Raw genomic sequence first — 26,870 nt, 5'->3', positions numbered from 1 at the left:
AGTATTTCAGGTTGCTTTGGGTGGCATCAGGATTATTATCAATAACTACAAATGAACAATTAAATACATTTCTGTTAATTGAAATAAAGCTGAAATAAAATATAATATGGAATATTAAAATATAATATTAAATATTATGGAAAAACTTAAATGGAATGAAATTAGAACAGAAATAAGCACTGAAATTATTAAATTATTAAAAAAATATTACTAAAAATTATACACACACACACACGCACGCACGCACGCACGCACACACACACACACACACACACGAACACACTGGGTATATATAATAACAATGGGTGGGATTTGCTGAAATGCTAAATACATTTTCAGGCAATTTTGTTCAGTATTGTTGTCATTTATTTATTTTCTGACATTTCTGTTCCAGGAATATACATACACAGAAATCCATATACTCTACATAAGTCTGCAGGTCACTATTAAAAAAACAGAAACAGATAGCGTGATCAGAAACTCTACTGCTTTCATATTTTATTTTTCTTCAAAAAAGATATGCAATTTTCATACTTACCTATAGACATTGCGATGGAATAACCGTAATCCCATACAAGTGTGACTGCTGAATAGGGACATACGCTGTGTTTTTCTTTGTGATTCGATCAATCACCAGTATTCCGTCTCTGTAAGGACGTTCTCATCATGAATATGGAAACATTGAGCCAGCCAAATCATGCTAAGTCAAATCCATGACTCGGGATAAGCATGTGACGCAGTGTGTCTGAGACTCACCTCTCCCAGTCAGTGTAGTAAAAGTGGCTGTTATAGATGGCCAGGCTGAACGGATAGTCCAAAGCATCATGGGACGCACGTCTCTGAGTCCCATCTGGAGATATGCACTCCAGTTTCTTTGAGCCTGGGGATTTATTTAACTTTTTTGTTACTATGGTTTCGAATTAGTTTCACACATGTTCTTTGTTTTGTGCTTTATGTATATATTTCCTTAGTGTTCTCAGTTCTGTGTTCAATGTGTTAAATGTGTAGTTGCTTTATTCATTCTCCATGTTCATTAAAGTCTTGTTGTTCCTGCGTTTTGCTCTTGTTTGAGTTTAAAGGGTTAGTTCACACAAAAATACTCAAAATTTACTCACCCTCAACTCATCCTAGGTGTATATGACATTCTTATTTCAGGGGGTTAAAATGGGTTTATATTAAAAAAGTCCTGGCTAATCCAAGCTTTAAAATGGCAGTGAATTGTTGTTTTGTTTATGAAGTCCATAAAAGTGCATCTATCCATCATATAACTGCTCCACACGGCTCCGGGGGGTTAATAAAAGCCATCTGAAGCGAAGAGGTGCGTTTGTGTAAGAAAAATATCCATATTTAACTATTATACTTTATACACGGAAATAACTATCTTCCGGCAGATTGCCATACGAATCGATTAACGGCAAAAGAGTAACCCTTCACCCTTGACGCATGCGTATTGACGAAGGCAGAAGTTCAGAGAATAGAGCAAAACAAAACACCGGTCATGAATTAGAGTCAAAAACAAAAATTGTTTAAGATAAATGGTGGATTTGGATATAATAGAAGAGGAGCTTGAGTTTGTTTCCCAGCCCTATCCGCGAGAGGTGTCAAAGCTTGCAATGTTTCTATACAACGTGTCAAAATAATCAAATTATTTTGCCATAATTTGAATTGCGTACAGCTTTCCACCGGAAGATAGTTATTTTAGCTTTTTTAAGTTTTATAGGTATTTTTCTTTCACAAATGCGATACTTCTCTTTCAGAAAGCCTTTATTGGAGCCATATGGAGGAGTTATATGATGGATAGATGCACTTTTATGGACTTCATAATTCACAACTCACTGCCATTATAATGCGTGGATTAGTCAGGATTTTTTATAATATAACCCCAATTGTATTCATCTGAAAGAGGAATGTGATATACACCTAGGGTGACTCGAGAGTGAGTAAATCATGGGCTGATTATCATTTTTGGGTGAACTAACCCTTTAACTACATAGTACTCATGGCAATGCCTTATGTGTAGATAATAAAGTCAGATATAATATTTTAAGAAGACTCTTACCTGCATCTGCCCAGCACAGGTGATTTGTAGTGTTGTCCAATGTCAAGGCATTGGGCAACATGAGACCCTCTTGCACCAAAACTTTCCTCTTATGCCCCTCCAGTGACGAACTCTCTATTTTAGGAGCATCACGGTTCCAATCGGTCCAATATAAGGTTCTGAAGACATACAATAGATTAATACTTTCAAACAAAACAGTTATTAAAGTGAGTATATTGATGTTTTTTGCTGTAATCCATAATGAAGATGTCAACATATATGAAAACCAATATAGCACATACACTACCATTACAAAATTTGGGGTCATACTTTTATTCAGCAAGGATGCATTCAATTGACCAAAAGTAACAATAAAGAATTTGTAAGTTTTATATTTTAAAAAAATGTGGTTCCTTTGAACGTCTATCCATTTACGTGTCCTGAAAATAAATATATCTCACTGTTTTCACACAAATATTAAGCAGCACAACAATATTCAACACTGATGATAATAAATGTTTCTTGAGCATCAATTATTCCTATTAGAATAATTTAAAGTAATGACTGCTGAAAATTCAGCTTTGATGTCACAGAAATCAATTATATTTTAATGTATATTAATATGATTTTAATTCCAAAACATTGCAGTGTTTTTTTTTATTTTTGTTTTTTTATATTTGTGTATTTTTCCTGTATACTCGTATTGACCCACAACTTTTGAATATCTAGTTCAGCCATGAAACTCTAGAGAGCACAGGTTGACATGCAGTCTCTTAGTAATCGCATCATTATAGCATGGCACAAGCTGATTGGCCTCTGATGATCTTGCAGCCAATGAGAATGCTTGATCAACATTTATATAGTCCGGTTCAGAGTTCGCTGTAAGCTGGTCCTGAAGTGTGCTATTAGAGTTCCTCAGAAACCCTCCACCTTCCCCAGCTCCACCTGCCTAGATCTCCTAGGGGAATTTATGTATATCTATTTATGCAGCAGCAGCATATCTTACATGCTCATAGCATTTTTGTGTATCAGTAGCAAGTCCATACTTACTCTGCAGCAGCAGCAGAAGAAGAAGTGTAGCAGATCTAGTCTGCCAAGAACTAATACAATAACATTTCCATGTTCAATAACATGCTAAAACATTTATATCAATCACAAGTAGTAGTTGTGACTAGAGTTGTCATGATTGAAATTGACTTAAAAGTTATATGAAGTTATAAAGTTCATGAGGAATTTTTTTTAAATTTTAAAACAAAGCATACTACTTTCTGCAAGCTTATTGCAGAATGCATTTATGAAGCTTATTTGCAATGCATTTATTTCTGTTTTATGGTAGATTACTTGACACACACACACACACACACACACATATATATATATATATATATATATATATATATATATATATATATATATATATATATATATATATATATATATATATATATTAATGTGTAATGCTATTTTTCTCAGAATGTATAATTATTCACATCACCTTCAACTAAGCACTATTACTTAATAATGTGTTAATTTAAGTTTCTAGTTAGTTAATAGTAGTTGCTAGAGTGTTAATAATGCATTACTCATTTTTTCCTGTGTAGTTATTAGTTAAAGGAAGTGTATGTAAGATTGTGGCCAAAACTGGTACTGCAATCACTTATAGTGCACCCCCCGGATGCCGAATCACTACTGACTTTGTGATTGGTATATAGGTGAAGGGTGGAACGTCAGGCCAACACATCACCATCAGTTGACTTTTAAAATGACAATACCAGGCTACTTTTGCCAGTGATAAAAGTATTTGAAATGAACATGATTTCTTAATGTCTAGTGACATATCAGGGACATTTTATGATTAATTGAAATAAATTTATTACATAAAGTTCCTTTAATGATGGAAGAGTAGTCTAAAGTGTTACCCATACATGAATTATCCATAGCAGATATAGGTGGAGCTGGGGAAAGTGGGTTTCTAAAAGCATTCTGCCCTGCTACAACAAATGCTGACCAAGTATTCAGAAGTTGAGCATGCAAGTTCATTGGCTACTGATACAGCAGGAATCAGCTGTGCTCTATAGAGAAAGATGTGATTGCAAACAGATTTAGTTAAGGACCTTAGCCTGCAGCATCTAAGTTTCATTGCTGAACTTTGTATAAAAGGATGAAATTAATCATTTTGATCACATCTCACTGACCCACTCTTAGCGTCCACTATGATGGCTCTGGGATTGACCAAATCAGAATCAATCAGCACTTTTCTGTTCCTGCCATCCAGACCAGATGTCTCAATCCTGTCTTTCCCACTGTCTACCCAGAACAGCTTCCTGTGCACAGTGTCCACAGCAATTCCCTCCGGCTGGACCAAGCCTGGAATTTCACATTACATGATTACGGAATCTGTGGGCCATTCGCATAAACTGTCTAGACGAGTTTGACAAGTTACACATTTAGTACTTTTTTTTTTTTAGATTAGTCTTATTTTTTTATATGAAAAGTAAAGGCGTACTTTTGCACGTTAAAAAATAAGTACGACCCCACGTTGTGTCAAAAAGGTTTACACACTGCCTTCGAAACATTTTTACGTCATTAAAATTACGTCATTGGATTTTCTGCATTTTTCGCATCTGTAGCAAGCAAGAGAGGGGTTTTAACAAATTCAGAGCCACCGGATGATGAATACGACAAAAACATCTTATTTTGGAAAATATTTCAGACCTTTAGACTGATTACCTCTAACTTATATTAGTTGCTTTGACTAATTTTTAAGACTCAGTCTTAACATAGTGGCTATAGTCCCCATAATAGATAGATAGATAGATAGATAGATAGATAGATAGATAGATAGATAGATAGATAGATAGATAGATAGATAGATAGATAGATAGATAGATAGATAGATAGATAGATAGATAGATAGATAGATAGATAGATAGATAGATAGATAGATAGATAGATAGATAGATAGATAGATAGATAGATAGATAGATAGATAGATAGATAGATAGATAGATACTTTATACAAAAAACAAAAAAAATATGGATAACAAAATTATTGAAATGATCAATAAATACATTGATTTATTTATTTATTGTTTACCTTGGCTAATAATAGCCTCTGGCTCAGACCCAAATACTAAGATCACTCTGTTAATGGTATGTCGTCCAAAATCTGTCCAATATAACATGTTCTCCTGACAGTCATAGTCCATTCCAATCACAACAGAGTCCTGCAATGATATTCAAGCGTTATTATTCATGATTAATCAGAACAAGACTGCATTAGGTTTTGAATTTTGATATGATCACGCATTGTAGTTATGAGGGTCTACCTTTAAGGCCAGTAAAACCGTGGATTTTTCTTGAACTGGGTCTGTTTCATCAAGAGGAATGACTACAATCTGCGAGGCTTGTGCATAAAGGATAGCAGGCCCTGAAGGGGAGGAGCTTATGACAGGATATGTCAATGCATTATTCAATGGTGGTGCATCATCTGAGATACCTGACAGGTAAAATGAAGAGAAATTATGGTAATCTGGGCTGCATGATTTGGGGAACAAAAAAAGTAGTTTTTTCCTTCACATAATCACGCAGAAAGGTGGTGACGATTCTTGGGTCCGTGACATTTGATTTGAGGGGCCCCTGAGATTTTGTTTCCGGAATTTTCTACAAAATCACTGAGTCCAAAATAATTTTACTACTCACAGGGGGGCTTTACATCATTGTAGGATCGGGTTCCAATAATTTCCACGCCTTGATGGTCCACACACCAGCAGAAACTGCTGTTGCCGTAACATTGCACAGGCAGGAAATTCCCGTGAGCGTCACACAGGGGCATGTAGTCCTGAGGGGATGGCTGACCATTATAATGACTCATGAGTGAAAGTCTCCAGCGCTCGCACACAGTCTCCACACGGGGAACCAGGGCAGCTGAGTAAGAGACAGTGTCAAGTTTACTGAATAATGTCTCTTTCGGAAAACACCGTCAAGACATTTTCCTGCAATTTTTCAAACCTCTAACCACTGAACCGCATCCATATATCTTGTCTCAAATGAATGACTATGTGAGCGTTAATTATGGTTAAGCCATCCCATGTGGGATAATTATGTCATATATAGTTGGAAATGCAAACCACTCCCACAACACACATGCAATTCATCAGTGAGGTACAGGAAATGCGTCCTTCTGTTTTAAATGCCTTGGATTTGGCAACATTTTGCAAAACTTTTTTTAAACAACCTGATTGTCAATGAACTGGAATATTAGAACAGAATAATAAAATAAAATAAACTAAATTGAGATCTACTATATGTATGTGTAAAATAATAATAATAAAATATAATAATAATAATAATAATAATATAGATATAGATATAATAATAACAGATAAATATAATTATTAAGAATATATATATATATATATATATATATATATATATATATATATATATATATATATATATATATATATATATATATATATATATATATATATTCAAAAGAAAAGTATATTTAAATGCTTTTTCATTCTCTTGCAAGATATTTTCGTGTTCCCCAGAGTTTTGCGAGAAAAAAATTTGGGAAGGAAAAATTATACTTTAATGCTTTTGCATTCACAGAGTTTCTTGGGGGAATGTAAGAGTTTTAAAAGTGAAAAAATAGCTAAAATATAAGATACAAGACTTTTATCAGTATGTCCCTTTAAGGGGTAATATATCTGATTATTTGATGAATAGAAAGTTAATAAGAACAGCATTTATTTTAAATAAATTGCAAGGTTTCAGTTTATGTTGATAGTCCTTTTAAAACATTCTGCTGATTATAAGCAAAGTTGTGCCCAGAGGCGGACAGTAGTGGAGTATTTTTACTTTCCACGTAATTTTGTTTTTCAAGTATGTACTTTATCAGTGTTCTTCTTTGGAAAACTTACTTCACACCATTTCAAAACTGCAACACATTTACTGCAATACATTTCATATTGAATATCATTTAATACTTAATTACATTAAAAATGTAGTGCTGTACTTTTACTCAAGTAAACGTAATTTCAAAGTTTTCCTAGTTTTTAAAGTTTTACAAGTAAAAAAGTACTACATTTTTTATGCAATTAAGTATTAAAGGTAAGAAAACAACAACTTTTATACATGAAATGTAGTGCAGTTAAAAGTATGGCATTATATATTATACTTTGGAATGTAGTGAAGTAAAAGTTTTCCAAAGAAAACACTGATAAAGTATATTTAAAAATGTACTTGAGTAGAAATTAAAAATACTCCATACTGTCCGCCTGTGGTTGCGCCTACATGTCTACTAACTCATTGCAGTGTTAGTAGAGTATTAGTTGACTTAGAAGTTGGTTAGAATAAACAGAATGCTCATAAAGGGCCATCAAAATAAAGTGTTACTGGAAGTGAAACTTTTATCCTTGTAATTATGCATTAAATGGATCAAAAGTTTATTACAAAATATGTCTATTTCAAATCAATGCTGTTTTTTGTTTACTTTATATATTCAAACACACAAAACTTTAAAGGGTTAGTTCACCCAAAAATGTAAATGACCCCATGATTTACTCACCCTCAAGTCATCCTAGGTGTATATGACATTCTTCTTTCAGACTAATAAAAATAAAGCTTTATAATGGCAGTGAATATTTGTGTCATTTTTGAAGTCCATAAAAGTGCATATATCCATCATATAACACGGCTCTAGGGGGTTAGTAAAGGTCTTCTGACGTGAAGAGGCGCGTTTGTGAAAGAAAAATATCCATATTTCAAATACACAAGAATAACTAACTGGTCAGCAGTACGCAAGTCGACTTGTACTAAAAGAGTAACCCCTGACCCTTAAACCCTTGACGCATGCATATTGACGAACACAGAAGCACAGAGGATAGAGTAAAACAAAGAGGCTAAAATAGGAATTTTTAAAGAGAAATGGCAGAGGATTTCGATATAAGAGAAGAGGGGCTTGAGTTTGTTGTCTGCAAGAGGCTTGTCATATCTTGCAACACTCCTATACATGGCAACAGAGGTTACTCTTTTAGCACAAGTCGACTCCACACAAGTGACCACCAAAAGCTGGTTATTTTGGTCTATAAAGATTCAAATTTAGATATATTTTTCTTACAGAAATGCACCACTTCGCTTCAGAAGGCCTTTATTAACCCCCTGGAACCGTGTGGAGCATAAGTTATATGATGGATAGATGCACTTTTTTGGACTGGAAAAACGACAACCATTCACTGCATTATAAAGCTTTGAAGAGCCAAGACATTTTTAATATAACTCTGATTTCCTATGAAAGAAGAATTTAATATACACATATATGAGTTGAGGGTGAGAAAATCTTGAGCTGATTTTAATTTTTGGCCTGTTTTCAACAATGAGGACAATAAGAAATCTTTCTTGAGCATTAAATCAGCATGATATATTGATTTATGAAGGATCATGTAACACTGAACATTGGAGTAATGATGCTGAAAATTTATTTTTACCTTCACAGATTAAAAATATATTATAGAATAATAATTATTATTATTAATAATATTACAGTTTTTGTTGTATAATAAAATGTATGCGGCCTTGGTGAACATAAACTTCTTTCAAAAATATTCAAAAATCGTACACAGTGTGGTGTATATCCTAAAATATCAACCTGATCGTAACAGAATGTGGGGAGGAAAATATAAATCCTCACCTGGCTGATCACAATTGGCATGCACTGTGCCAGGCATTGTCCTGGTGCCCACTCTCTCCTGACCTCTACTGTCCACACACCAGCAGTGGCCAGTGGTGCCCAGGCACTGCAGGGGTTTGTACTGCCCTTTCTCATCGCACTGAGGAACGAAAGCCTCCAGGCCTCGGTAAATGCTTAAACTCTCTTGCAGGCTGTCTCTGTGCTGCTGGCACACAGTTAATGAGGGTTTGGGCTTCTCTAGAGTAGAAAAAAACATAAGACCTGAGAACATTAATGGGAATTCAGTACATGCATTGATGTGATTTATCTAAGCTCTGGAACAAAAGATGTAGTTCCGGGAACATGTTCTTGTTGTTTTCAACCACACTATGAATGATTAAACAGCACATTTGCTTTTGATTGGTTTATATTGCGATGATGAACATAATATTTGACTTGCTTTTATTGCTTGACTTCTTTTGTCATAAGCAAAGAGAACAGTGTGTGACTTAGCTGACAGGGAGGAAGCATTGTGTGTTCGTTGATAAATGTGTGGTTTACGTGGTGGTTGGCAGAGGAAGCCGTCGCCCTTGTATTCAGGCCAGCACTGGCAGTGGAATGAGCCCTGGGTGTTGGTGCAGGACCCAAACGGATGACAGAGCTGCAGAAAGCACTCATCAATATCTGTAAAAGAAGAGAATGATGGGCCCCCTCTGAAATAAGAATGTGTGCCATGTGTGCGGTTATATAAATTACACTTTTAATTTGAAAATTCATTCATTAAAAGGGTTGTATGATCATGATCCATGAATCACTTTAAGTCATTCATAAAACAACTCTTACATAAATTGTTCCATTGAAATGTGTAGTTTACGTAGTTTACTGTACGCAGCAGCTAGTCACTTCAGTTGAAATCTGACTGGCTGAACAGCATCAAGGTGCCCTGCAGGCTGCAGTTTCACTTTATTTTGATTGTCCCTTTAAAGGAAAAGTTCACCCAAAAATGAAAATTGTATGCATGTCAATAAGGGTCTAATTCTATTTAACAGTTAAAGGTGGGGTATTTTAGATTTTGGATTTTGGGTATTTTAGATTTTGGGAGTCTTATTTCAAAACCGTTTTAGAAAAAGGACACGGGCCGAGTGGAATAACAAACTTGTAGCCAATCAGCAGGTAAGGGGCGTGTCTACTATTAATGGTGAGAAGAGCGATCGCTCTCGCTCTGTGCACATTATTCAAAACACACGAGTCACACATGACGGACATTAGGAGAACTAGCCTAATATATGCTGCTTGACTATGCTCGTGTGTCATGTTCACTTGTTAGTCCATTTGCGATCGCATTGTGTCTCACTTCAGCGATGTCTCACTTTACTTCAGTCATAATTGTAATATGACGTTAGTTGGACTGTCGGCTCGTGCTATAGAGTTGTTCATGAGAACAGTTTATGATTTTGTGATCGCTATAACTCTAATCTTGCCATAATTGTAATATGTCGTTAGCTGGACTGTGTGCTTGTGTACTATCGAGTTGTTCATGAGAACGGTTTGTGTGTGTTTTTATGATCGATGTAACTCTAATCTTGTCATAATTGTAATATGTTTGTTAGTTGGACTGTCTTGCTCGTGTACTATCGAGTTGTTCACAAGAACGGTTTGTGTTTTTGTGATAGAAGGGATGACTTTTTCATTGAATATTCGACCTGGATTAGATACACAGAGATTCTGCCATAGCCGTTGATGCCTCTGCTCTGGGTTTACGTATGTGTGGGGCAGCACTGTCAAAATAGGGGCGAGACCCTTTTGGGGGAGGGGCGTGTTTGTTTTGGTGATTTGAAATACCAACAACGGTTACCAGATAGCACTTACCCCACCTTTAAAGGAACTGTATGTAATAAAATCCTTGATCACTTGGAATCCGCTATGGAATTGATGGTGGATTTGTATTTATTTTTATCTATTTATGTATTTATTTTCCCACACAAAATTGTTTAATGCAGCATTCTATATCAATATAGGTTGTTTTAAATGTTTTAAAAAAGAATTAATATATCAGAGTTGCTTGTGGGGAGGTACATTAAACGCGAAATGTGGTGACATCACAATTGTGGTATATGTGGTATACCAGTCAAAATTGAGGGAGCGAGGGTCTGCCCATATAAACTTCCCTCATCCACTTCACAAAGTGGAATGCACTTCAAAATGGCGGCAGGGATTCCCCCAAATTTAAAAGTGGAGTGGAACGCAGCTCAGGGCTGAGTTTAAGTCTATGTCCAGGTAGCCAACAATTTTTTTTTTGCATATTCAGATTTTATCCAGATGGTTTTTTGAAAGTCTGGACAGAATTTGTCTTGTTTTTGTTTTTATAAATAAACACAATTCTAGTATGATTTAAAACACATTTTTAGAGATGTGTCTCAGTGTGGACGCTCTGGCTGCTCAAATTAGATTTCAAATTGTCTTTTGCCTCACTCTTTATATGACACACAACACATCTCCCTAATTCTCATAGACAGATTACAAAACACAGAACACTTACCCACACACAGATGCAAATCAAGGTCAAACTCATAGCCAGATTCACAGTGGCAGTGATGACCACCCGCCATGTTCACACACTCAGAGTGGGGACCACAGGAACTGAGCCCCTCAGCACACTCATCTACATCTGGATCACAGATTCAAAACCCAAGAGAGCTGTTCAACACTTTAACCGCCAATGGTTGTTGTGCATACCTAAAACCACCAGCGGGTAAAATTACCCATGCATATAACTACTGTTTTGATATTTCTAAAAAATGTATTATTTCACTATATTATGCCACTATCTTTACAAATTAATGTCTAGTCATGAAATTATAATGTTTTAGTCATCAACTCTTTTCCCCCCCTGTTGTTTTGTGTTCAAGTCTATTTTAAGCAGGCTAAACTAATCACTGAATATAGGCTAAACAAGCCTGCAATGTCAAAGCAAATTAGAAGCAAATAAATACATATTTGGGTGGTGTAATATTATCCATTGTGACTAAAACAATTGTGATAGATTACCACTATCTCAGTCGTTGAAAGGCTTTGCCTAGTAACGTAGAATGTTAAAACATAAGCGCCACAAAAATGACAGAGCAATAATAAGGGCATTATACAGATAAATTTGACCTGCAGGCACTTATACATGCCATATAAATGGTCTAAATGCCCCGGTTTTACTCTGGTTTTATCTAAACAGGATTGTAAATAACATTTTAGTAAAAGTCAATGATTTTACATTTGAACAACAGCCATGGGTAAATTTTACTCTCTGGCAGTTCTAGTGTTAAAGACATCCAAAGATGACATACAGTCTCTAAGGAAAGTATCAAAAGAACAGTCATAGCAAGCAGTTGGCTTGATGTCAAAATATGAACACTAAAAGATTTGTACCATAGCAGTTCCGTCCATCCCCCTGAAAGCCCATGGCACACTGACAGTGGTATTGAATGCCGTCCCCTGGCAGACAGAGAGCCATTGGGTCACAATGGTGCTTCCCAGTTGAACAGGGGTTTAACTCCACAAGCCCAGGGAGCTCACCTAATAACATATAGGTAAGATATCTCCATATATAACAAAAATCTCCATACATAAAGAAACCTCCAAAGTCCTTAACAAGATTCAAAATTATTGAACAAAAACTTATAAAAACACACATTGCAGAATGGTTTGGTTATCAGTATGTTCCCATTCAGTCAGTCACATTCAACGTTATGTTGATACTGACGTAGGTAATAGGGTCTTTGCCTGGAAAACCACTTACCTCCAAGTGGTAACTCAATTTGGCCAGTGAGATTTGCATGTCGAGTCACACCTACTGGGACATACAGATATAAATATGACAGCCATAGTGTTGCTGTCTCTTCCCTATATGTCATGGCCATCCTGCAGGTGTATAGCCCTATTCGGACGGATTAGTTTAACATGGGGATATGGGATATGAGTTAAAATAAGTGCGTTTAGCGAGCATGGAGGTGCTTGAAGTATTGCGTTGTAGGTGGTGGGACAACTCTGTGGTAAACCTCCAGTATTTTCTGAATATCATTTAAAGCAAAAAGAAGATCAAAAGCACTTAGAGGCACACTTATTTTAGCTCTAGGAAAGTGTCTTAACACAATCTAGTCAGAATCGTTTGATTGGACCTAACTGTTTTATAAAACACACACACACACGCACGCATATATATATATATATACAATATATATTCTTCATATATAAAGAAGTTCAGACTGGCGCATGTTATGTGTTTGCTCACGTTATAACTGATCCTCTGTCTCTCTAACAAAGAAAACAGCTACACAAATTTTGAAGGAGGAGTCAACTGTATTACTTCACACATGGTTATATCAATAAAGAGTTCCTTTTCCAAACTCGTTTGCTGATTAAGTTCATTTGATGTACAAATACACGACAATGGACCCTTTTTACATAATACTTGAATAACCCCTATTGGAACAGACCTTCTCCAAATAATTAAATAAACAACAAACAAACAAAACAAATCAATCAATAACCCAAAACAGAAATCTCAGAAAGTCTCGTCCGCAGGAAAATACTTAAGGATTATACTTGAAGCTTAAAGCTCAGACATGTATTGTAAGAAATGTCCCATATGCCTTGGCACATCAGTCTCTTCCTCAATGATAGCCCATCCACATTATTCCCATAGCACATGGTGATGAACACGGAAAGAATGCCCATAATCAAGAATCCTTAATTGAGCATCAAACAACTAGGTTTCCCAATAAGGATGTTTCTAGGCCAAGAAGGAACACAAAGCACACCATGCTGTCCTCTGTCTTACTCTACTACTTCCTCATCTTTTAACCATACCAAGGGAGCACTCTAGGACCCCTGGTGGTGAGGATGAAAACTACAACCACTAGAACCTTGTACAGTTCATGACACTGTTACAACGTGATAACAGCAACGTCATACGCACATGACGACACGGAGGTTACCGTGGTGTGTAAAGCGAGTTACTCCGACCACTTCTGCCAGTTTTACTGAGATGTCTTAATCCCGTGCGAATTGGCCATTAATATTACAGACGTCCTGAGGTAAAAATGACTTTACCCCGACGTCCTCATGTTAATCTAATCCCATCCGAATAGGGCTAATGTCAGTAAAGATTACAGAGACTTTTACCTTCTGTAAAAAGGTCTGGAAAAATGACCTTGGGTAATACTAATCCCGTTTGAATAGACCCGCTGTAAAAATGTATGGTAAAATACTGTCATTTCCTGTTTAAAAGTTTTTGTTTTTTTAAGTGCATTTTGCGAGCTTGGAGGCGCTTGAAGCATTCGGTTGGGTTGTAGGTAGTGGGATAACTCTGTGGCAAACGTCCAGTATTATCCGAATATCATTTAAAGCAAAAAGAAGATCAAAGCACTTATTAGAGGCACATCACCTTTTAGCTCTAGGAAAGTGTCTATTACCAACACAATCCAATCAGAATCGTTAGACTGGATCCAACTGTTTATTAAAACAAACGAGACGGAGTTCAGACTGGCGCATGTTGCGTGATTGCTCATGTGATGACAGCAATGTCATTTGCACATGAGGACATGAAGCTTACCGTGGTGAGTAAAGCGAGTTACCCCTCCCACTTCTGCTAGTTTTACTGAGATGTTTTATCCCGTGCGAATTGGCCATTAATATTACAGACGTCCTGAGGTAAAATTACTTTACCCGCATGTCCCTATGTTAATGTAATCCCGTTCGAATAGGGCTATTGTCCGTAATGATTACCGACATGGCACATTCGGACAAGACTAAAATCACAGAGAATTATGGTACCTCTGGTAATAATTACTTAACCCCCACCTCCCCATGTTAAACTAATCCAGTCTGTATAGGGCTTTTCAGGCCAGGCTCTGAAAGAGCTGCACGAGTGTAGTTCTGATCTGGGGTTGTTGCAGGAACTGCACACAGCGGTTAACCATGCCCTCTGGGCGATTAAAGTCATGGCCCTGGCCCTTCGGCCAGATGATGTCCACCATGGTGGTCCAGGAACGCCATCTCTGGTTGGACCTGGCTAAGATATAGGACACCAACAAAGTTTGCTTTCTCAACTCTCCCATCCCCCAGGTCCACCCCTTCCAAAGATGGAGGGAGCTGTTCTGAACCAGGAGATGGTAAACACACCACTCCGTCCCCCAGAGGAGGGTCAGGTGGAGAATCTCAGTTTAGTTTTATTTTTGTTCCGCCACAGGTCCCAGGGCTGGCGATACCCACGTTCTCAACAAAATAGCAGTTTCCTCAACCTCTGGACCTGTACTGGACCTTTACTTACAGAGAGATGACACTCCTCTTCCTCACTCTTAGCCACAGATGGGAAGTTTGCGCTTCAAGGAGGCGCTGCTTCCTTACACCTCCCTAGGCAGTCCCTCCGGACCCACGTAATTGTCACACCATAATAATAGTAATAATAATAATAATAATAAAAATAAAAATAATAATAATAATAATTTGTTCGATTTATATAGCGCTTTTCAAGGCACTCAAAGCGATGTGCAGCATCCACCTGGATGATGCGACGGTAGCCATATTGCGCCAGAATGCTCACAACACACCAGCTGATTGGTGGAGAGGAGACAGAGTGATTAAGCAAATCAGGAGAGGGGGATGATTAGGAGGCCATGATGGACAGAGGCCAATGGGCAAATTTGGCCAGGATGCCGGGGTTACACCCCTACTCTTTATCGAAAGACATCCTGGGATTTTTTAACAACCACAGACAGTCAGGACCTTGGTTTAACATCTCATCCAAAGGACGGTGCTCTTTGTCATTATAGTGTCCCCATCACTATACTGGGGTGTTAGGACCCACACAGACCACAGGATGAGAACACAGACCTGCTGGCCTTACTAACACCTATACCAGCAGCTACCTAGTTTTCCCAGTTAGTCTCCCATCCAGGTACTGACCAGGCTCAGCTCTGCTTAGCTTCAGTGGGAAACCAGTCTTGGGCTACAAGGTGATATGGCTGCTGCTGGATATGGCACCACCCTCACTGCCTCTACTTTAGGATGCTATGTTTCCTGGGGTAGGCCCCAGCACGCATTGTTGCCCTGTGGATACGTCTGTTCTCCCTCTAGTGGCACTCATGCAGAGCATGGGAGCCTGGCTATTGCTTCCCAGCCTATCCCGTTGGATCCTTTAGACAGTCTGACTTGGCTATGCGATTCAGTTTGCCAGGAATCCTCCTAGGTTCAACAGCATTGTGTTTACCTCAGTGGCAAGCAAAGACGCCCCTGCCCTGTGTGCAGAAATTACGGTCCTCCTAGTGAAGCATGCAATAGAGGCTGTCCCTCCAGCCAAGATTAATTCAGGGTTTCACAGGCTTCATCGTACTCACGTAAGGCAGAGGGGTTATGGCCAATTCCTGATCTTTACATGTTCACCACCAGGATTGATTTGCAGACAACACTGTATACATCAACCAGCAAGGCATGGTATGCTCAGGTTGCATGTCACAACTCGCCCACCATCTCTTCCTCTGGAGTCAGCGGAGCACAATTTCACATTCCTGGCAAGCTCAATCATGCAGCTGACGCACTCTAACGTCAGTTCATATTCCTGGGAGAATGGAGACTCCATCCCCAAGTGATCCAGCTTCTCTGGAGTCGATTCGGGGATGCATGGGTAGACCGGTTTGTCTCCTGACCAGTCCTCCCACTGCCAGTTGTTCTATTCTCTGATAGAGGGGACCCTCTGAACAGATGCACTGGCACACAGCTGCCCCCAGGGCCTACGCAAGTATGTTTTAGTGCATGGCCAGCCAGTCAGCCCTTGTACTGGGCTAGATGCTCATATGCTATGATTCCACCTCAGTAATCCCATGTACTCCCCCGCCACAGCCCTGAAACACCTGAATGGCCGGGATCCTGTCTCGGCTCCTCAGCAAAACATGAATTAAGTGAGTCATGAAGAAGTGGGAATTCCTGGCTGTATATCAGGTGTGACCCGGCATGCAAATCTCACTGGCCTATTTCAATTGGCTTATTTTGTTACCACTTGGAGATGATTGGGCTCCCAGACAAGTATTGATGTAACTTCTCCCTCCTTCAGGGAGATGGGGTTACATTAGTAACCTATGAGTTCTTACCTCCTACAGGTCCCACTGTGTTGATTATGGCATATCTAAGGGTGGTTCCTTCTGTGAACATGACCATCAGATGCTCCACATTCACCTGCTGAAAGTCCGGTATGGTCCATGGGCCATGCTTACAGTTACGGAAGCTCACATTCTGGTGTAGCCGGTAGGAGAATGTCTCGGATCCACCATTTTCTGACACCACCATGTACTTTTGCAGTGAAGATGATGTTACAACTGAGCCAGAAACAAATGACAACCTATAATGCTCAAAGAATGCACATTAAAGCACTAACATTGGACTCTAGTGTTGATTTTATAACATGCAACAGCACTATGATAAAGGCACACGTCCAATAAAGAGTTACAATTATTATTGGAATAAACAATTCTTCAGCTAATATAAGAGGATATCTAATGTAACTTAATGAATGTGATTGGCCAAGGGCTGTTGGTGTTTAGTCCAAATGCTCTAGGATATTTTACTGTTTTGCTGTGTATCATTTAAAGAACCCGATTCTGGCCACATAACAAAAATAATTAGCCTTTGGTCAATCATAATTATGACATACAAATCTGAAATGATGACATATCAAGTAATAATTATGAGATAGAAACATGACATAGAATTATAATAATTACTTATTGACTTATTAAGTTACTTAAGTGACTTATTTCAATGTAAATTTTATTTTTTTCTCGTAATTTCTACATTTATTTGATAATTATGACTTTTTTATTTCAAAAGTAACACTGTTCCAGTCATATTCTCCAGAGGCTGCAGTGTATTCAGAACAGCGCTGCTAGGATCCTCATGAGGGTGCGCAAAAACGACCACATCACCCCCATTCTAAAATCACTCCACTGGCTTCCTGTGTCGTTCAGGATCGAGTACAAGATCTCTCTCCTTACCCACCAGTGCATCCATGGTGATGCTCCCTCCTATCTTAAGGAACTCCTCACCACACAAACAGCCACTCGTAACCTCCGCTCTGTTTCGCTGTATTGCCTTAAAACTCCCACAGCCAATCTCCGTACTATGGGAGATCGGGCCTTCAGCTCTGCAGCCCCCAGTCTGTGGAACGCTCTCCCTGACCACCTGCGGACTCCACAGACTATAGATGCTTTTAAGCGTGGTCTTAAAACCCACCTTTTTAGCAGAGCTTTTAATTGACTTGCTACTTCTTTATTTTATTTTATTTTTCAGTTTTATTTATTTTATTTTATTAATTTACTTATTTATTTATTGTTGTTGATAGGTTTTTTTTTAATTCTGTAGCACTTTTAGATTTTGTTTAATATAAAGTGTATTATAAATAAAATGTATTATTATTATTTATTATTATATTCTGTTTGTTTTGGTTTTCATCTGTCACATGTGTTTCTTTGTTCTAGTTTTCTGCCATTCATCAGTCACCATGGACACTAATTCACCACAAATGTTGGTTTGTTGTCTGGTATTTATTATCTGTTATGTTGCATGCTGTGTCGCATCATTCTTATAAACCCTGTGTATTATAATTTTCTTCTTCAATATAGCCCTAGCGTAACAAATATGTCCTTATTTCAAATTTGAGATAAAGTCATAATTATGGCAAAAAGTTGAAATGATGAGAAGTTATAATTCACTTATTATCTCAGTTTTGTTACAATATATTGACAGAGACAGAGAAAATCTGCATTAACTGACTTTAGAATTGACTTATCACATTATTTCACCTTATTATGACTTTATCTGATTATTGACTTAGTATCTAATAATTAAGACTTTTATGTAATGGTTATGACATTTTTATCTCATTAACTTGTATCTCATAATTTAGATGTATAGTGACTTAGCATATCATTCTTTAATATTAGTTAGCATTGGGAATTTATTGTTTTTTTTTAAGCGAATGTACAAGTTACTTTTTTATTGTTTAATTTACTTCGTTTGGAACTATTTTTGTTGGCAGAGCACAAATAAAGTGATCGGCGATATGGTGTCCAAAATGTATGTTAGTATATTCTTCTTGTTTATTGAACTGCTATTTAAAAGATATTTCACTTAAAAGCATGTGGAATTACTGAGAACTATACACTAACTATACCCTCCAAAATTGTTTAAAAGAATTACCTGATTGATTGTATTGGTAGGTCTCTTTATATGGCAGAATATGAACTTTAGCACCACTTGGAATGGAAGGTAATTCTCCGTTGATACTTATGTCAAAATTTAAATGGTTGAATGAATCCATTCCTTGAGCCTCTTGAATAATGGTAACACGTTGGCCTTGTGGACTGAAAACCAGTTCTGCCCAATGAGAAAACTCAGCACCTAAAGAAAATATGTTTTTTCTTAAATAGAGTGACATGAACACTGTAAAAATATAATGTAACAAAGCTCCAGAAGAGAAATAAAAAAAACGAAGAAAAAACAAAACAAAAAACAATCATACCAGTTATGCTGAAGCCATTTGGATGATTTTGGAGCTCAAGAGCAAACAGCCAGCCAAATATGGAGACCAGTGGGCTCACAGTCATCAGGGCCCAACCTGCCTGAGCTGGGACAGGACTGATAGAAATGTATACGCGTCCTTCTCCCACCACAGCAAAGCCATGGATGTCCACATTGTTTAGCTGAACTTTAGTATCTCCAACAGAAACACGGCCACTCATCTTTCCACTTAAAGGTTGAGAAATACCTGTAAAAACAATCTCATCTTTCACATGTATAGATGGTATCATAGACACAAGATATGACATGAAAAGAAAATACTAAACTACAAAAGCTCACCCATGGGTAAACATTGTCTGCCATTGCCATAGTAACCAGAACGGCAATGACAGCATGGACCAGTTGCATAGTCTGTGCAGTATCCTTCCTGTGAGCAGAATTTCAAGTGCACGCCACACAGTTTGGTTCCATTATTTGAACTAGCATGTAGTAGTTCTTGGTTTGGTTTTAATGGTTGCTGAACAAGTGAAGCTGGGATGTCCTTTTGGGCCTCAGAAGTAGACTTATCTGCAAGTGTGGTAGATTCTTCTGTAATGTAGAAATCCTCATCTGTAGTGTTGCGCAAGCTACCAAATCCCATAGAATCAGACTTGGAGACTGAAGCAGGAACTATCTTCTGGAATGGGAAGCGGCTGGTTCCGATGTGGAAAATCCACAGTCCATTTACCCCAGTGTTCCCTGACCTGAGAGTCGCATAGGTAACACTTTACTAGAAGATTCAGTTTATTTATACTGTTGGCAGTATGAGCTAACAATGAACAGTTCTATTACAGAATTGATGGTAACACTTTACTGCAAGGTCACATTTGTTAACAGCTAATGCATTAAAAGGGACCTATTATGCCCCTTTTCAATGTCTTGATTTAGTTTTTGTGGTATACAAGAATATGTTTTTGTTACATTGTTGCAGTAGCTCTCTATGGAAGCCCATTTACTACACTAAATTCAAAAAATAAAAAGTGTAATTGCGACTATTTATATCAGAATTCAGACTTTTTTTCTCACAATTGCGAGTTATAAAGTCAGAATTCTGAGATATAAACTCGCAATTGCATGATATAAAGTCAGAATTCTGAGATATAAATTGGCACAGTCACTACTAGCTGGCCTCTGTTACACTAGCTCAAACTTTCCTGTGCACTTATTTTTAAGAACACCTATTTTTAACGGAAGCAGCCAACTTATGTTAATTGAGCAGTACAAAACACTGTTTTCCTTTCAGTCGGTCACGTTCAACGTACGTCGGACTTAGACCGACGAATTGGGATCACTTATGGGAGCCCCTATCAGCTTCGAGATATAGAAAACGGACCAATGAACATAGACAGGGCTTGACATTAACTTTTTTGCTCACCAGCCACTGTGGCTAGTGGATATATATATATATATATATATATATATATATATATATATATATATATATATATATATATATATATATATATATATATATATTGTATAATTGTATATATATATATATATATATATATATATATATATATATATATATATATATATATATATATATATATATATATATATATATATACAATTTAAAAAAAATACTCTAAGCAAATTACAAAAACAATAGTAAATAACAAATAAAATAAAAATTTAGATACTATACATATTTATTTAATATGTATACATTTATTTAACATCTGTAGTTGTTTGATTAACAATAATGCCATACAGATATTTAATTGGCCTGCTGAATGCATGGATGTAATATTTGTGACACATATCCAGACTTTACCCACCTGTTTACGTACACTTAAGCCATAACCGACAGTGTTCATGTGATGGACATTTTGACATTAGTGTGCACGTGTATTTGATTATTTAGGAGCAAGGAGAACTGATCACGCGTGCGACAGAGAGCACACGAGAGAGAGAGAGCGCGCACACGAGAGAGCGCTTTTTGTGTCATTCAGCGCGATTCTGCCTATCTCGCCTTCACTCAGTATAAAGAATTGTAGTTGAATTGTAGCCAAAAATTGCTGTTGTGTTGGCCAGACGGCACAAGACAGCGCGACTGCGATCTCACTGCTGCTGAGAGAGCTGCTGTTTTCACAGCAAACTGAGCAAATTGCATTACACACACACACACACACACACACACACACACACACACACACACACACACACACACACACACACACACACACACACACACACACACACACACACACCACACACAGTTGGTTCAGTGGGCGTGTTCCTTTTTCTGGTGAGAGCAGAAAACAGGCTGCACACAAAACCTGTTTATACCTAAAAGAGAAAATTTTCCACACAAAAAGAGCTACACGGGTGACGTGCTGTCCTTTTCAGGATGTCTTTCCACCCGTGCATTTCTGGATGCGGTCATTCCCTGTCGCCCGCTGACGGTCACAAGCGCTGTATCAAGTGCCTGGGCTTAGAGCACGTGAGGCGGCGTTTGTGGATAGTTAGTGTTCTCACTACGGGAACATGACTATCTCGGCGCTTAGGTCGAGACTCACCTAACTCCGGGAAGTTGGAGTCCCCCTACCCATAGCTCAATCTAGGTCTATTCCTGCCCAGTAGAATAAACCTACTTTGATGGATGGCCGGGATGACCTGAGGATCACAGTTAGGGCAAACCCGTAGAGTGAGCCTCTGCAAGACCCTAATCCCTCACAAGCGGCGCAACCGGTGGTGCTTCCGGAGGTATCTTTTGGGGCACCCGCGGACGAGCAGATGTCGATCGCTGCATTGAAGAGGGAGTTTCAGTCCTCTGGGGATGAAGATTTGGCTGTACTGCCTCCCTCTGGGAGAGTTGCAACGGTCGAGTCGGACCCGGAGTTGACAGCTATGCTTTCCCGGGCCGCCGAAAAGGTCAGGCTTGAGTGGAACCCTCCACCACGTCCCAAACCTTCTAGGTTGTACGATTGGTTTCTCGGGGCGGGCCGTGCTGGTTCTCAGCATCCCGCCCCGGTGCCTTTCACCGATAAGACCCGATAAGGACACCAATAAGACCCGGTTCCTGGACTCCCCAATTTCGCCGGCTGGGTTGTTCGGCGATGTGGTCGAGAGCTTTGCCCAGCATGGGCCTTCTCGGCTGCCCAGAAGCATATGGAGGCCATCCGGCACATCCTGCCCCGACGGTCCGCTGCTGCCTCCACCCCGCCACCGGCGGCAGCACCTCCGCCTGCTCATCGCTGAGGGCGTCCGTCCGCCGCCGCCCCCGCTCCCGCCGCAGCCCAGCAGCAGCCTCCACCCAGGCGTAGGCGCAGGTAACAGGCTACCATTCAGAATGTTAACGCAGAAACGCATCCTCAGATGCATCCGTCCCCAAGATTAGTCTGCAGCGATCGACCTGAAGGACGCTTACTTTCATGTCTCGGTTCTCCCACAACACAGACCATTTGTACGCTCTGTGGTTAACGGACGAGCATATCAGTACGAGGTCCCACCCTTTGGGCTTATGGTGCTCGAGCACCTCAGCCAGTTGGGGCTTTGGGTCAACTGGGAGAAGAGCGAGCTCTACCCGACGCAGAGGTTCCCTTTTCTCGGTTTGGAGCTGGATTTGGTCGCCCTGACAGCGCACCTCACAGAGGAGCGCGTCCAGTCGGTGTTGAACTGCTTGAATTCGTTCAAACGCAGGATAGCGGTTCTACTGAAACAATTTCAGAGGCTCCTGGGGCATATGGCTTCTGAAGCGGCGGTCACGCGGTCGGACCCTGTGTTTCTATGGGCAGGGGTGGCCTTAGAACAGGTATCCAGGCATCCGATTGTCTTCACGGATGCCTCATCCACCAGCTGGGGTGTCATGTACAACGGGCTTGCGGTTTCAGGTCTGTGGGCGGGGCCTCAACTGCAATGGCACATCAAATGCCTAGAGTTGTTAGCAGTTCGTCCTACCCTGAGCCGCGTCAAGACGCCGCTCCAGGGCAAAAATGTTCTAGCTGTGTACGGACAGCACTGCGGTTGTGGCATACATCAACAATCAGGGTGGTCTACGCTCCTGTCGCATGTCACAACATTGCCAGCCACCACCCTTTTATGGAGTCTGAAGTATCTGAGGTCACTTCATGGCACTCACATTCCGGGCCGGCTCGGTAAGTCTTTGGGGAAGCACGACCTGATCGTCAGGTTCCTGAGGGGCGCGAGGATATTAAATCCGCCTCGCCCCCCTCTATACCCTCTTGGGACCTGTCTCTGGTGCTCAGTGCACATCAGAGACCTCCCTTTGAGCCTTTGCAGTCAGTGAAGTTAAAAATTCTGTCTCTAAAGACAGTACTCCTGACTGCATTGGCCTCTATCAAGAGGGTAGGGGACCTGCAGGCATTTTCGGTCGACGAATCGTGCCTGGAATTCGGGCCGGAATACGGAATGGGTTGAAGCAGTTGACCAATCAGAACACACTAGTCCAGCTCACTCCTCTGAACTCAAGAGATGTTCTAGCGAGTGACACTACAGGTTAAAGCCTTTAGCCTCCTTGTTAGAGCGTCCGACTCTTATGCCGGTGGACCCGAGTTCAAATCCCGCTTTGAAAGCAGGCGGTTTGAACAGGAGGGGTTATACTTGCACATTGCATATTCCTATATTTGAGGGAGAGAAGAGCCAATATCATAAGATAACTCTGTAAATTTGAGAGTGCGCATCCAGTTTTTTGCGAGAGCGAACTTGGTGAAAGAAATGCGCCATGCGTTCAGATCGTTAACTCTTTCCCTGCCAAACATGTAATTTTACGTTATTTGTGAAAAAAGAATTTTCAGTGTTTCCGTGTTTTTACTGTCAGATGCTAGGGGGCACTATTACACATCTTCTGAAAGAGTACTGAATCTCCTGATCCAAATGCACATGAGGAAGATGCATTAAAACAAGCAATCGTATGTAATGCATTAAAAAAATAACGTGATCATCAATATTAAACATCATATAAATCAAAACTATCTAGTGTTACTGAATGAAATGTGAACCCAGGACGAGCTACAGGACTGTGCAAGCATTAGAGGTGTTGATGGACTCGATATACTCCATCTGTGTTTGATCATCACTCTGAGAAGTCGAACATATGGTCAAATTATGTTGTTTTTAAACGTGCTATAGAAATAAAGGTTGTTGTTGAATCTGATCTGGATACAGTCTTTCACAAAAACAATTTTTGTTCAAAATCTTGCTTTTTTATGAAACTTAAACATATTCAAGTGTTTATATATATAAAAAAGGAATGCATGAAGTTAGAATAAAACGTTTTTTTTTTTTTTTTAAGAGGGTCAGCTCTTTCTTTTGATATATTGCATGCTAAAAATATTCTATGGGCAAGAACTATTTTTTGTGTGAAAAGGGTCAAAAACTCTGGCGGTGGCTAGTAACTTTTTTTTTTTAAATGCTGGCGGGGAAAAAGTTATAGGGCCCTTTGACTTTGAGTGGCTAAATACCGGAAACATGTAAGTAGCGGTATGCAATAAAAGAAAATACTGTATGCTAAAGATTCAAATATAGAAGTGCCGGTAGCTGCATACCAGTACTGGCCCACTTTGGGCACTAGTTAAACTCCTTACCATAACCTCAAAATTTCAACACACTACTATTGCAACTCAACCTTTTTATTTGTATGTTAATGAGGAATATTGTGGTGTCTTCGTTCACAGAAGAAAGAGTACAAACAAGGTGTTTCAGGGAGGTCAGAATCAGAAACGGTGCTTACTGATATAGAGAATAAGTTCCTTTGGAGCTACTTTGTGCTTTGTAACTTATGCAGAACTTTTTCATTTTAATAATATATTAGTAAATGTTGTAGATAAATAGTAAATAGTAAAAGATAAATAATGCTGTAGAATTAGTATTTTTCATTGTTAACTGAATGTAAAGCATTGCAACATTTATCACACTAGGTTAATGCTAATCACACATAATTACTGTGACAAATTCTCAGATTCTCTAGCTTTTTTGCAAATATACATTAAATGCAATTCATTTAAAAATATAATGAAGTTTTGGGGAAATGCACTGCATGACATTTTACAACCTGAAATAAACTTAAAGGGGGGGTGAAATGCTGTTTCATGCATACTGATCTTTTTACACTGTTAAAGACTTGGAATCCCATACTAAACATAGACAAAGTTTCAAAAGTTAAGGTGGACGTTTGATGGGAGTATTTCTTTGTCAAAAATACTACTTCCGGTTAGTCATAAGTTTCGGCAAGTTTTTTGAGATCATGCGTCCCCTTTGACGTTAACGGGGGCGGAATTTCCTTGTATGGGCCTTACGGACAATTCTACCGGAAGCGCGTGAGAGAGAGCGAGGGAGAGAGCGAAAGCAACAGCCTACGCCCATCAAAGCGCTGGCTTGTAGGATGCTGGACAGGTGATGTGCACATAACAATGTCACCAAAAAAGTGCGTTTTTGGTTGCCAGACCAAGACAGTCCTGCACAGATTCCCCAAAACCCCGCGTTAAGGCAACAGTGGATGTAATTTGCTTTTCCGGATCAGCAACTGAGTTGCGCGAATGTTTATATCTGTTCGCTGCATTTCGGTGCCGACTGTTTCATAAACAAGGCCCAGCTCGACGCCGGATTTTCCCAATCGCCTAATGCTGAAGGATGGAGCAGTCCCAACGTTAGAAGGGTGAGTGAGACTGCTTCAAATGTCTGTGTTTTTTTTAGTCCGCTTACTGTCTACACAAACCACGCGTAAACACACAAACACACGTGCACAACTGCACTTCCCACATGTACACCTTCAAAGACAAAAATATGACGATATAATTCAAGTATAAATATGTAAATAACACAAGCCGCTAAGCATATTATATAGTTAGTGTATAACTTGTACCACATAGAGACGTCCTGCTCTAGTCGTTTTTGCTGCTGCTCCTGTTCAACTGCAGCCTCTGGGTCTGATTCCGGATCATAGATGTATGGCTGTATCTGATTAAAAGCCATATTTTTATTTTGAATAAAGTTTTTTTCCCGCTGTTAGGGATGAGACAGCTTTACGACGCACTCGACTCAACACACAGCGCGCTGCTGCACACGTCATTATTTAGCTCCGCTCACACGACACGCCCCCACCCGCTCGGCTTTTTCCGGAAAGACTCGGAACAGCGCATCTTTCTTATATAATTATTTAAAAAATAAAGACTTTTCGGAGATATGCAGGATGGAATGCTACTCTATAGGTACTCAAGATTGACATGACACTGACTGAAACTGAGTGTTTCACCCCCCCCTTTAATTGTCATGTTTGAATAATTGTACAAATTAGGTAATTGATTTATACATTTTTGATGTTTTATGTTTTAGTGTAACAATAAGCAACACATTAAGCTTTGGATAAGTAATATACCTAATGCCACATTAAATAAGCAATGTTAATGAACAGCAGTAAGACACATGAAATTAATAAAAGAATAAAAAGGATTCATGCACTCACTTATGGAGGTTATTGGTGGTCTCATCAGAACCAAACAGACTGTAGAACAGCTCTTCTGTGGTAGATGTATCCCCTCTATTAAAGCCAACCTGAAGTTTAGCATGTCCTTTTGACATGTTAATGTGACA

General features: G+C 39.0%; 1 protein-coding gene across 1 annotated transcript; it reads right to left on the bottom strand.

The window, feature by feature from the left end:
- Positions 1 to 350: 350 nt before the first annotated feature.
- On the bottom strand, positions 351 to 26,870 carry nid2b (nidogen 2b (osteonidogen)). The gene is made up of 17 exons (XM_067418544.1): positions 26,743 to 26,870; positions 19,617 to 20,020; positions 19,279 to 19,524; positions 18,957 to 19,157; positions 16,853 to 17,077; positions 12,135 to 12,281; positions 11,254 to 11,382; positions 9,276 to 9,398; positions 8,736 to 8,972; positions 5,741 to 5,965; positions 5,368 to 5,537; positions 5,136 to 5,265; positions 4,234 to 4,405; positions 2,060 to 2,217; positions 757 to 880; positions 539 to 647; positions 351 to 443 (listed from the first exon to the last, which is right to left on the bottom strand). Exons 1-16 carry the CDS (start codon positions 26,856 to 26,858, stop codon positions 539 to 541), a joined length of 2,916 nt encoding a protein of 971 aa, XP_067274645.1. The 5' UTR covers positions 26,859 to 26,870; the 3' UTR covers positions 351 to 443.

Source organism: Pseudorasbora parva, chromosome 15 (assembly GCF_024679245.1).
Source record: "Pseudorasbora parva isolate DD20220531a chromosome 15, ASM2467924v1, whole genome shotgun sequence".
In the NCBI taxonomy this organism is placed as follows: Eukaryota; Metazoa; Chordata; class Actinopteri; order Cypriniformes; family Gobionidae; genus Pseudorasbora; species Pseudorasbora parva.
This window is presented reverse-complemented; position numbering and strand designations above follow the sequence as displayed.